At 37.9% G+C, this 13,902-nt stretch overlaps 1 protein-coding gene across 5 annotated transcripts in view; it reads right to left on the reverse strand.

The window, feature by feature from the left end:
- veph1 (ventricular zone expressed PH domain containing 1) overlaps positions 1–13,902 on the reverse strand; it is a 150,524-nt gene that overhangs the window by 65,662 nt on the left and 70,960 nt on the right. For all 5 annotated transcript variants that reach the window (XR_010004783.1, XM_062976703.1, XM_062976704.1 and 2 more), the window contains one exon: positions 9,479–9,699. Coding sequence is in view for 4 of the 5 variants with exons in the window: in XM_062976703.1 (XP_062832773.1) it covers positions 9,479–9,699 (221 nt within the window). In the remaining variant the exon portion in view is untranslated. The remainder of the gene's footprint in view (positions 1–9,478; positions 9,700–13,902) is intronic.

Here is a 13,902-nt window from a genome sequence, read left to right on the forward strand (position 1 = left end):
ACAAAATATAATTGTTGTGTAGACTTTTTGTAGAAAAATTTAGGCGCTGGATATGTTGTTTACATCTTTTTGATTAAACAATTATGTCCTGTGTTTGACATACACGTGTGCTTTGTTTAACAACGAGAGTTTTATTATATAAAGATCATAGTGGGGGCTTGGGGGGCTTGGGGGGCATTGGAGATTAAAATTATAATTGCTGTTGTTTTTATGTGTCTTCCATGAGACTTACTTTATGGCAACCCTATTACAGGACTTTCTCGGCAAGATTTATTCAGAAGATGTTAGCAACTGTCTTTTGCTGAAGTTGTGTGGTGACATGTCAAAGTTAGAGTTTTCAAAACTAAGTAGCAGAGCTCACAAGCAGAGTATTTGGTTCACATCTTGCTTCACGTTACTGTGTTTTATTAGAAATTTTGATATGAGGTAAGGCATCTTTGTGTTCCAACCTTAGTAGAAAGGTGTTGAAATTCAACTGCCCAAGTCTGCAGTCCTCAGTGAGGAGTAGTCAGTTAGCTTTAGAATAGGCTGTGGGAAATCCCTTCCTCCCTGTGTCCTGAATTACAACTGGAATGTATCTATTTCTTCTCCCCTCTCTGTTCTGCTCTCTTTCTGATTGGTTGTATAGAATGGATCCTTTGTAGGTGCATGCCTTTTGTCTTTGACTCCTGCTTGTTACATCTTAATGTGTGCTATGGGTATTGAGACCCCTCTCTGCTTGTGTGTCAAAACAGATGTAAGCTTGGAGATTTTTCACTCTCTTTTGAAACTTAGAAGAGATGGGGTTAGTTTGTGTAGCTAGGACTCAGTTCTTTACTATTAGGAAATGTAGTTATTATTTTTGTAAATAAACTTTTTGTAATTTTTAAGATTGGACTCTGGCTTTGCTTCCTAAGCTCTAAATTCTTTACAGCCACATGATACTTCACACTCTGCATGCTGTGAGCTGAATGCTCAACCATAAGTATCCATGTTTGCATATTTTTGGATGCTCTGCTGTTCTTGGGTAGTTTTCCCTAACACAAAATCCTAACAAAAGGTAGGGTACAAAATCAATCAATCAACAGTTTATATAGCATCGTGGCCTTATTTCAACAACTTAAATATGTGATCAGGGTGAGGAAGATAAAACTGCACATATCAGCTAAGGATTCAATGATAAAAAGGGTACCTGTCCAAAATGTATACTGTTGGACTTCTGAATATCTCCCCACACACAGCCTATGTAATGCTTGTTTAATGGTAGGAATGGAAGACTATTTTAAAATACACAAAAATGGTCAAAAGCCATCTTTCTTTAAATCTGATGAGAAGAATCTTGGACTGACAAGAATCTTGGCAGAGTCTATTTCTTCTATTCAAAATTTGCAAGTGCTCGTTTTGCACAAAATCCCACTATGCATGAATTTTGTGCAGACTAAGTTTTGAATTGCAAACTGTCCTCAAGAACTGCACCATTTTCAAAGACTTTCTCACAGCCAGAAGAAAAAATTACTCACTCCGAGAAGAAAATGAGGAACACATATCACAGAAGGAATAGAACACCCCAAACATCACTACCAGGGCCATAGCCAGAAAAAAATATGGGGGGGGGGGGGGTTGAAACGTTTTTTAAATGAATCATGAAGAGTAGTTCCATAACGCAAAATAATTGATAAATCAGGCTCCATCAATACATTCCAGAGAACACTCAAGACAGATAAACTTAAGCAGACCCTCATGGAGATTTGGTTAATCAGTTAAAATTCTTGAGTAAACCAAGTTGTTTTAAAACCTGAAAATTTTCAGGAGGGGGGGTTGAATCCCTAACCCCCCCCCCCCTTTGCTAAAGCCCTAAACTACCTCTAGTTATGTGCAAGGCATGTGTTTATATGTTCTGTTAAAGTATTTTGAAACCAATACTTTAATTAACAGTAAGTTTGCCAAGTTAGCTGGCCAAACATTTTCACCAGTTACATCTACAGTATTCCATTGCACTGCTTGTTAATTCTATCAATTGCTTTGTCTTTTACCATAAACATTTCTTGAGGTTGTTCTTCATATTTTTTTAATCTCAGTGACATCTGTATTGGATGCTATTGTACTCATAACACATCTTCCTCTCTTGACCTTTTACATTCTGGCTTATTCTACATAATTATGAGGCTTTTGTTTAAATTAAAAGGAACTACTGTTAATTAGCAACATACCGTAGTAACCATACACTTGCAACACAATTTAATCTCACTGGTCACAACACACCAAAGAGGACAAACTGCAATTTCGGTCTGATTTAAAGCACCTGATTGTTTGAGGATTTGCTCCCTCTCCAAGTGATTCCTCCTTAAGGTGCCTGGAGAAGGGTAACTGTCATAGAGAAGCTCACTTGACACTTACAGGATGAGATTCTGTGTGGCACAGCATGATATAATAATTCAACAACCTCCAGACTCACCACCAAGTCCACTGCAGTTTCCCAAAGCCATTCAGTGGCTGGCAGAGAGTGGGGGAAAGGAAGAAAAATGTGTCTGGCTCTGTCTCTATAGCCAGACACAAAATCACAACACCATCTGATACAATCTGACAGGCTTATTATGGAAAGTCCTTCCAGAAGGTGAACCCCTTTCAGCCTGAGAAATTTTTATGTGGCCCTAGGTACATAAAATAATTATGAAAACCAAACATTTACTGATAGCAAATAAGAATTGGCAAGGATTGCCAATTAGGCTGATTTTCCCTTTTTATGAAGTACAGCTGAAGCATCTTCTTCAATAGCCACTGTAAACACTGCAAAACAGATTTATTTAAATGCCTAAAGCAGCACCGAGGTGATGTTCAGAAAACGTTTGCTAGATTTTTTAGGATTCCAACATTGAGCTAAGTGGAATCATAGAATCATAGAGTTGGAAGAGACCTCATGGGCCATCCAGTCCAACCTCCTGCCAAGAAGCAGGAAAATCGCATTCAAAACTGTGGACCCACAGTTTAGGAAACAGTGAACTAGAATACCAACCTCTATAATCTATGATTTTGTATACTACTAACAGGATGCCAATCATAGTGTTATATCTGTTAGGCATGTGTAAAAAGGGGGTGATTAACTAGCAAAACTACTGGAAGGAGAAAAAACTTGACACTTTACTTAGGGCCCTTCTACGGTACACTACCATATAATCCAGAATTTCAAGGCAGATAATCTTTATTTTATACAGCTGTGTAGAAGGGGCCTTAGAGATTAGAAGAAAAGTTTGGGAGAGAAAATGAGATTGTGAGTATGAAGGAAGTAAAGTCCTTTTTGAGGGAAAGCAGACACATAGTCTGCTTCTATCACTAATGTTCCCTGTAGACATAAAGCACTTTCCATAATTTTCTCACCAGGAAAAGATTCTTCTTTTCCACTAGCCATGTAATAGGACTTCCCCCTTTTTAGTATCTATAAAAATTGTTAATAGTTTGTTCTCTGCTTTTATTATGTATTAATGATTTTTCACTTTTATATTATTTTAAATCCTTAATGACTGCAAAATTTAATAAGGCTTCCATTGCCTTTCAGCACCTCACCTTCCAAATGAGAGCCATGGGCCACACTTTCAATCCCTGGTCCACTTTTTTGACCACATACTGCCTCTTTCTCTCTCTCAACCAACAGAGTACTTTTTCTTTATCTCTCACTCAACATGGTGTCATGTAGGTCCAATTTCCACTTTTCAGCCATTTCAGTTTCTGACAGTGCCCTGGTCCCTAACCTGTCAAATAAATGGGGGAAGTCTTATATGGAAAAAATATTGTTCTGGTTTTGTGTTGTTGTGTAGTTCATGAGTGTTATATTTTAACCCTTCAAAACTATTTAACAGTACATAGAACTTATATTATGATTTGATTAAGTATTACTGTACTCAATCTACCTTCTATGCATGGAAGGGGTATGTTCATGGAAAGTGACTGGAAAGTCTCTCTCTCCACATGCCACATGTCGCCTCGAGCTGGAGGGAGGAGTAGTTAATAAATTCATCACGATCACCACTATCATCATCATCATCATCATCATAGTTCATCCCTTTCTGCAGGGTTACTTAATCTCTCCATAGTACTTTCAAGGGACTTGAAGAACTGCTTGGGGGAGAATAGGGCATTTTTTTTAATTCAAGCTCCATAATGCAAGCAAACAATGCTTAGTTAATTCAGTACTCAGCAAAATAACTGAGTATCTTGTTCTTTCAAATGCTGTGTTTCTATAGCGAATTGCCACATTGAACACTAAACAATAGACAAGCAAAGTGTGACATGCATAATGCCCACTGTCATGAACAGATAAAATAGGTATAGAGTTACACCTAGAACGTAATTTTGATGAGGCATCACCAGTATCCTTATTACAACTTTTTTAATGCACTGGCATAGTTAATGGAAAATTGTTAAAATATGTTTTACACATTTTGCTCCTTAAAATAAACCGCATGGAAAATGAAATGAGATATTTGCTGGGATTTTAAGGTATTAGATCTGAGACAGAAAGACTGGTGTTTGTTGTTATACTTGTAGCCATTATAATGCCCCCTCCCTGGTTTATCATTCAAATTCAAATCCTTAGCTGTGTTTATTAGGTTTGTCAAAACTGTTCCATGGGTAATGGTATCAGTATAGATACCAATACGATTTTATCCATGTACTTCAACACCTCCTGCTGCCTCAAGTGGGAAATTTTGTAGAAAGGTTGAACTTAAAATCACCTTCAATGTAAAAATTAATTCATTATTACTCAGACTAATTAACAAGTATTACATAGGTTTCCATACTGCAAAAATGAGCAAAGCTGTGTTTGTGCAGGTGGTGATGGAAAAGAGTAAGTCTTTTCATTTTCAACAAGCCTTTGGGTGGTAATTTTGCAAGAAATGCCATTTTCATGGTGCTTTACTAATTTTAATATTTTAGAGTAAGATTTACTTTTTAAAAATTCTGTTATTGTTTTAATATGTTTTTTTACTTGTATGGTTTATTAAACTCTCTTTGGTCTTAATTCTAGTGGGAAAGTGGGGAATAATAATAATAATAATGATGATGATGATGATGAAGTTGTTGTTGATGATGCTATTCCATTATCTTTTGTGGATATCACAATCCATGCTTGGTTGAATCCATGCATGCAGAACCTATGGATATGGAGGGCTAACTATATGCATTTTATAGTAATTTTCTGCCTTTCTGGAAGTTGCATCGAGTCCCATTCTGGACAAAGGAGAAATCTAAATAAAGTAATGGATGGACTGAAAAAGAATTCTTAAAAAATATTAGAACATTAAAAATATAATTATACAGCCAGCCACTCTATCCACAGATTTTGCATGCACATATTCAATCACCCATGACTTGAATATCTATCTATCTGTCTATCTATCTATCTATCTATCTATCTATCTATCTATCTATCTATCTATCTATCTAATCCAAGAAGCAAATCTTGACTTTTGCCATTGAAGATAATGGGACTTGAGCACCCACAGATTTTGTTATCCACTGGTTAACAAAACTAGTGGGTGCAAACCACAATAAATATCAAGGATCCATTGTAAATTGATTTTGTTTAGTGAAACAAAAACTATTTCTAATAATACCAAGGATCCACTGTAAATTTATTTATTTATTGAAACAAAAATTATTTCTAATAATTTTCAATATAGTGAGAGGATGTTAAATGGAATGTTTCCAAGGGATGGTCCATCAACTTGTCATATGAGTTTCCTCACCCCAAACATTAGTCTGCATTCCCATGGAGACGGGCTCAGATTCTTTGGTGAAATGTTTGTAGATGTTATGACATGGAGATGAAAGCCAAAAGAAAATGACTTGTGACTGTATTTGTGAATGCGTAGCTCAGACTTGATTTATAATATCAGGGGTATGAATAGTTTTAGCCAGGCAGTAATAATGTTGAACAGCCAGCATAATCTACTTCATTCACATTTTGAATTTAATGAATGGATCTGTATTCCAAACTAATTTTCAGGGATGTACGATCCATTAGTTACAATGAGCTCTGAAGCCAAGGCAGAATGTTTATTGTGAACCTAAGTGCACTCTGAACGTAAATCAAACAAACCCATTTCATTCCAAGCAAATGTCTTTTTCAAGCTTTCAAATCTAAGCCACTTGGACTCTGATATTTTCACCACAATTATTGAAATATCTGAGTAAGGCTATTACGATTATGTCAATTTTTATATGCAAAATCAAGCATACACATTCCCATTTAATATACAATAAATTAAAAGTGCTTATTACGTTACTTGTTCTTATTGGATGAACACATAGAAAGGAGAAGCTTTCTCTAACCACAAATAATGTGTACTTCAAGAAAGAGAACACTTCCCATACTCCCTTCTAAGAGAGAGAGAGAGAAAAACCTTAGCACTTTCCCTGTTGCTCAGACAGGAAATACCCCAAATTCTTTACATTACCAGAAAGCTGGCATCACTCATAGCATCAAAGAGAATGAAAGGGAGGCCCCAGTCCAAATCTCATAACTATGATAACTTTGCTCAGTGGTGTTCCTTTAAGATGCCCCCCAACCAACTTTCCTGAAAGGAATTGTTTGTCTGGGCTCTTCTAAAAAATCACAACATTTCACTTTCATCTATGAGGAAGTTGTCCATGAAGAGCTCCAAATATGTGCTCTCCAGAAATCATGTTGGGGCATTTTAGAGCAAATTTTCAATTTGAGTCCCAGGACACCACACAAACAGCCCTTGGGAGCTATTTGTAACCCACAGGCTGCACTGTTCCCACCGCAATCTAGTTGCTAGTTCCATCTAAAATAAACTCATTGAATAAATAGGATTTACCTAAGTGTTCTTGTAATGCATCTTCTAGTTGACTCCTGCTTATGGCAACAATATCTTAGTGTTTTCTTGGCCAAATTTATGTCAAGGAAGTTTGCCATTGCTTTGCTCTTAGTCCATGTATGACTTGTTTAATGTTTCCATGGCTGAGCAGGGATTTGAATCCTAGTCTCCTGAAGTCCTAGCCCAATTGAGTTGTGAATTAGTAATTGAGTCAATGGGTCTACTTTAATTGGAACGAATCATTGGAATTCAAGCCTTTGGATCCTACATATATTTAAGTATTACAATTTATCATATGACATGATAAATGTCTCTTGGCCCCAGTGTAAAGTGCCAACATAAAAATATTTCAGCCAACACCCCACTTGTTCTGTGAGTTAGTGCCTTTCTAGACTTTTTTAAAAGAACTAGGATTTATGTCTGCTGGGAAGGACAACTTTGGTGTACATTTTCATTAAAAACATAATAAACAAACAACATTGGAATGAGGATGTATGAGGAAAACATAGCTACTAAAGTTTTAGCGTTAATCCTACAATAGTGGAAAGAGAGAGGCCCCTGGAGATTATCTCTTAGCAAAGTCAATAAAATGGCAATCCTTCTCAACTTTCTCTCTGCTCCAATCTGTCCTGAAGCCTCTCTGATTTTTTTGGGATCTCTTCTGGAGCAGAGCCTATATCTATGATATAATAATTCTCCTGTTATACATATTGACTGTTATACATATTGACTGTTAAGTTTTTAAAAAGGCTTACTGCCTGCTCAGCTGTAACAAGGAGGTTTGAACAAGGAGGTGGGCAGAGAATAGAAGCAAAGAAAGGTGGCTGTGAAGCTCTGTTTCATAGGGTTGTGCACAGATACCGTTTCCTGCAGCACCTTCGGGAAGGGACCCCCGGTACGAAAATCAGCTTGACACAAAAGCAAGCAGGAGCTGATCCCAGCTCCTCACCTTCTTTATGTGAGCATGTGGCACTTGCCTCCTTGCCTTGGAGTGTGTGTGTGTGGTGTGCAGAAAGCATGTGTCCCCTCCCCACTGTAAGAAAGTCAGAAGAACTTGCCTCCTTGCCTTGGTGTGCATATGTGGCATGCAGCCCAGAAAGTGCGTGTGCCTGTCTACATCCGAGCACCTCTCCTCTAGAGTAGAAAGTAGAAACAGGCAAGAAATCTCCTGTTTCAGTGTGCACCTGCACGCAGCTGAATGCCTCTCTTGTCTCCTCTAGAGTAAAACAGCTTAAATGTCTAAAATGATGAGAAGGGGTTGCCTGGGAAGCCTCCCCCATAATAGGCTGATAGAAAACTGATCTTTTGGCACCCCAGACTGAAAACAGATGCCCTCCTGATTTTGGGAAGCTCCCCAAAAATGGATCGGGTTGAAAGCTGGGACACGAAATGGGTCAAGGTTTACCCCAAAAGCACAACCCTACTGTTTAAGTGTAGTAAATGCTTGTCTGCCATTCTTTCCTCCAGATGAGTGTTCAATTCAAATAGTAGGCGACTGGCACCTCAGCTGTAGGGAGGAACTCAAAATGATGGTAAACAAAGAGATGCAACTCACAGACTTTGCATCACATTGATTTTTTTCCTTTACCTATGGGTAATGTCAGCCTTGTGACAATGCAATCTTTGTCATTAAAGTTTGTCTTTGGAGCCTTCTCCAAAGCGCAACAACAATTATAAAATAAGTCACTGATTTACATCAGAAGGATCCTCTAACTTCTGCAGGAGTCTATCGTATACCATGCAGCTGTGGACAAATCTACATAGAGACAACAAAATGCGGTGCCCAAACCCAAGTCAAAGAACACGAAAGGCACTGCAGACTAACTCAACCAGAGAAATCAGCCATAGCAGAGCAGTTGATGAACCAACCTGGACACAGTATATTATTTGAGATCATAGAAATGCTTGACCACTCCAACAACTATCATGTCAGACTACACAGAGAAGCCATTGAAATCCACAAGCATGTGGACAATTTCAACAGAAAGGAGGAAACAATGAAAATGAACAAAATCTGGCTACCAGTATTAAAAAAACTCAAAACTCAGAACAGTAAATAAAGAACAACATTCTAAAAACAGAGGAGTTCCAGACATGAATCAATCAGGGGCAGCTAACGACTCTGAACAAAGGATTCCCCAGGCAGGAAGAAGCCAGGAGATGAAGCTGTTCAATGCTAATTAAGGTGATTCATTACAACATTCACACTGGCCTCCAACTGACAAAAGTTCTTCTCTCACCCTGGACTTCCCACAGATATATAAACCTTCCTCACAACCTCTGAGGATGCCTGCCATAGATGTGGGTGAAACGTCAGGAGAGAATACTTCTGGAACATGGCCATACAGCCCAGAAAACACACAACCACCAATGGACATTTTGTCCCTTACTTCGCATGTATTGACCTCAATTCTGACCTTCAAATCTGATGACCTGCAATTCCCAGCATTCTCCAACATGGCTTTGTTGGCTAGGGCTGCTAACCCTGATTCTGCATAAGCACTCAACAGCCAATGGCTGATGACAAACATCTCCTTTTTGAATAGTATTTCATGGTTAACTAATTTTCAACTGAGATATTAAATAAGACAATTACATTATTTAATACAGATATTCTCCACCTAGTCTCCCAAATAAAATAATGAGAATTTTGATTTTACCTGCTCTCAGAAGCAGTTTCATTTTCCAGCTGTCGGATGAGAAGCTTTGCTATGGCAGTGAAACTGTTGCTCATGCGATAAATGTCTCTGCTCTGGATGCCCAAGATATTGGCGAATGTATCCGTGATGTGCTTAATCTCCAACAAAAGGATATGGTGGAATGAATGTTCCATGTTGGCCAGTTGATTAACCAAGTAGATCAGGCAGATTCGGGCTCTTTCCTATTTCATAATGACAAGATGGAGTTGTTTAAGACAGCATGGCATTGTTTAAAAAGTGGACTGTTGTTTACAAAATTGTAATAACTTGGTCAAGGAGAAATCCAGAATTCCTCTGCTTATTGATTTTGAGCACTTAACATGGAATATTCTTAATTCCTTGTGCAAAATAACCAATGATAAATAAATATTAAAAATATACATTCCTCTGGGAGAGCAGATATTTAGCAAAAATCAATGACCAAATAACACAAATGTTCATACAATTAGGTAGAAGGGAATCAACTCCATTTGAATGTTCTAGTATCTTGTCTATAGTACAGGTGGCAAAAAAGGATGATCATTTACAGTAGTTGCATGCATGCAGCTATACTCCAGGTTTGCAAGGACATAGGGACTCCTTTCATCTCTTTAACAGCCTGACCCTCCAAAATATAATCATAGAATCGTAGAGTTGGAAGAGATTTCATGGGCCATCCAGTCCAACCCCTTGCAAGCAGTAGGAAAATAAATGTTGCTTTGCTTGATACTAGTCTATTATGCAGAACAGCAACCCCCATCTGTTAAAAATGTAAGGGATTATGGCCTCAGCACTAGCAGAGCATTTCTTTAAGATCACGACTTCAAACAATTGCCTCTTTAAATCAATAGACTTGCAATGTCCCTCTGGCTAATTAAAAACAATCCAAGACTTGTGGTTAGTGATGAAGAAATCCTAGAAGATCAGCTGAACATAATTTTCTGCATGGAAAATAATATTTCGATACATAATGTTGTTTTCTATGAAGCAAATGATGTTAAGATAAAGGTAAATGTTTTTTTTTTCCTGACATAAAGTCTAGTCATGTCCAACTCTAGGGGTTGGTGTTCATCTCCATTTCTTAAACCAAAGAGCCGGTATTGTCCATAGACACCTCCAAGGTCATGTGGCTGGCATGACTGCATGGAGCACAGTTACCTTCCTTCCAGAGTGATATCTATTGAACTACTCACATTTTCGAACTGCTAGGTTGGCAGAAGCTGGGGCTAACAGTGGGAGCTCACCCCACTCCCCAGATTCAAACTACCGACCTTTTGGTCAGCAAGTTCAGCAACTCAGCGGTTTAACCCGCTACACCACCGGAGGCTCCCCAAATGATGTTACCTGTGCAGAAAATTCTGTGTTGTATGCAAATCACCAATGTGAGAGTTTTACATAGAATAAATCCTGCATTGCAAACTGTCTTTAAAAACCGCACTGCTTTCTAGGATTTTCTCAAAATGAAAATCATATTGTTAAAGTTATTCAATGCTTTCTCTGAGAAGGAACATAGTGATGAATTAGATTTCTAGTAGAAAAATATCAAAACATATCTCAGTATGTGAAGACAGATTAATCTCAAAGAGTTTCAAAAGGTACTGCAAATTGTCTACCTAGTAGGAATCAACATCAATGTCTTGTCATGATGAACTCTTAGTCTGGTCCCTTTCTGAAACGAATCAACAAGACTGTTGGTGCTATCTGCTTTTCAGTGACAGTTTGTAGTTGCCTTATCCCATTGAGATAACAGTTATCAAACTTCCTGGTACTCATGATAGTGCTTCAGTAATGGGTATTCTTATTTTAGAGCTAGGTTCTACTTAAGGCTATGTCTATTACCTCCTAGTGGAAGAGGATATTTAGAAAACAGTTTCCTCCAGCTGTGAGATTTGTCCTCATGCTCTGTGCAGATTTCCATATATAGACGACTTGTTGGTAGTGATCAGGTTTGGAAAAAGATGCAAAAAATCTGGCTATATACCTTCTTGTGGGTAAAATGAGCAAAAAATATGGGTCAGTTCAGATACGTAATATATGATGATTGGGGGGGACTTTACTGTCAGTTCTCTGGAACAGTGGCATGAGAAGAATCAATAGGACATAATATAGCTGAGAAACCTCAACATTTGGAGGGCCACAGACTCCCCACTGCCAATGTAAATGCTGCAGAATAGTTGCTATTTATTGATTTGAAACTGCAATAGCAACAAGATATCTGGCATTTGCAGTCAAGGCTTTTATTGTGACATTCTCTTGCTTCTTTCACTGAATTTTATGGGAGTTTCACAAAATTACATCCTCCCAACCGTCTCCCGTTTTTTCCATGGCTTCTTGCATCATTTTCCTGTTCATGAGAGTAAGATGGATGAGCTGCAGAGTGCCTTCTAATTGCTTGTGCATGGAGCCCTCCACTTCCATAGCTATATCAATCTTCTGAAACGGGGCTTCACAAGAGGAAGTCATTGCATTGAAAAAGCAGCTTATATATTTAGAAAGTTGTGTGTTTCCATTCCATCTCTCCCCCTCCCATATCTCTCCTATGTCTTTTGGGCCAGACAAATCAAGACATAAACAAGAGCTTAATTAACATTTAAAAAGCAAATTTGTTTCCAAACAATATTTGTAGTAGAAACAATTGCTAGGAGAAGTTTCCATCCATGCTTTCTTGCTTTGATCCTGCTGGAAAGAATCCACAAGTGCTACATTTTGCTTCTTGTCTACAGCTTTCTCCAATAACACTAAAATATGTAAGTATAGGACAAGTCATTAATATGTAAAAAGAAAAGTAAAAAGAAAGCAGCTATTCAGCTTAATAGCAATGAGATTTAGCTGGCCTAAAATAAAAAATCTCTGGGTAAAAGTGAAGTTTGCATCACTTTTGGTTACAACTGTTTTCTAAGTTTGAATGTAAGTAAGTTTATCTGCATTATGGGAAGCAGATTTTACATTTTATGACATACAATTACATTTATTGACAGACGAATTATGTAAACAACAAAGTACTAAAACACTAAATAAAATACTTTATTTAGCTACATCAGAAAATATAAGGAAAGAGAGCTGATTTTACTCTGGAGTCAATAGGCCCAACATAGTGTCAAGATTTCTGCAATAGAGACACCTAGGAAAATCAATTAAAAGGGTGCCATTTAGCTTAGGAACAGACATTGAGCACAAATAAACCCAAAGGATATTTCCCTGCTCTGTATTTACCAGCTTGATTGCCTTTTCAAAAGGTGAGTGCAAGGCTAAAATCACTACAGAAGCAACAAAATATAAAGTATATACTATGAATCTTTGAGAGTCTCAAATAATTCCTGGTGCACCTTTCCAGACATGCAACCCAGCTGCTTGGGCCAGCCAAATGTCTTCAATCAGGCTTTAGTCAGTTTACAGAAAGCAGGAAACGAATTACATTATAGTTTAGCACAAACATTTACTTACTGGACATGACATAGATCCAACTAGTCACATGTAGGTTTCACTAGAACCCACAGGAATGCAGCTGGCCATTAATGTTCTGTTCTGTTCTGACCCTGAAGACAGGGTTTTCAGCTTGGGTTGCTATGCCTATGCTATTTCACATGAAAAAATTATAGCAGTAAGACTCCACTTGAACTGCCGTTATTTCATCTTGTGATCCCGGGATTTGCCATTTAGGGAAGGCTACTTGAAATGTTATGTCTGACCTACAAACCCTATGGAATGTGATGCAACTTAGCAATGGAATCATAGTTATATAATTGCATGGAGTGAAATGGCTCTTTGCCTTTTCTCAGGTCCAGATAAACTCTGTCCTAAGAAGATTAATTTGGCCGCAGTGACCCAAGCCTTAATTACCACAAAGTTGCTACATGTGTGAGTGCCTTTGATGTATTTTTGGAAGCTACAACCTGTGGAAAATGTAATGGCCAGAGTATTATCTGTGGCTGAAACCCCTACAAATACAGCTTCAGCACCCTGGAGAACTCCTTTACATTTCAGACTAAAAAGCAGAGTGGATTCACTTTTCTACTCACATGAAGGCCACCAGCCGTCACTGATAGCAGAAGTAGTGAACAGTAAAAAACAACAACAACAACTATGCAATAATCTAATAAAATACTAATAAAACTTGTTCCTTCAAGTGTTACAGATATGTCTTTTTGCAATACATGAGAATTTGAGGGAATGGTAGACACATCTGAGGCTGGATCTACCTTGCCATACAATCCAGTTTCAGAATGCAAATAAACTGATTTGAAATAGATTATAGAAATCTACACTGTCATATAATCCAGCTCAATGCAGTTAATCTACATTCAGAAACTGGATTACATGGCAAGGTAGATGGTGCCCTAGATAGCCAGCCAATTAGCACGGTACACAATAATTTTCTTGTTTCTAATATTCACAATCATGCTGAT

The sequence above is a fragment of the Anolis carolinensis genome, chromosome 3 (assembly GCF_035594765.1).
Source record: "Anolis carolinensis isolate JA03-04 chromosome 3, rAnoCar3.1.pri, whole genome shotgun sequence".
Taxonomy (NCBI): domain Eukaryota; kingdom Metazoa; phylum Chordata; class Lepidosauria; order Squamata; family Dactyloidae; genus Anolis; species Anolis carolinensis.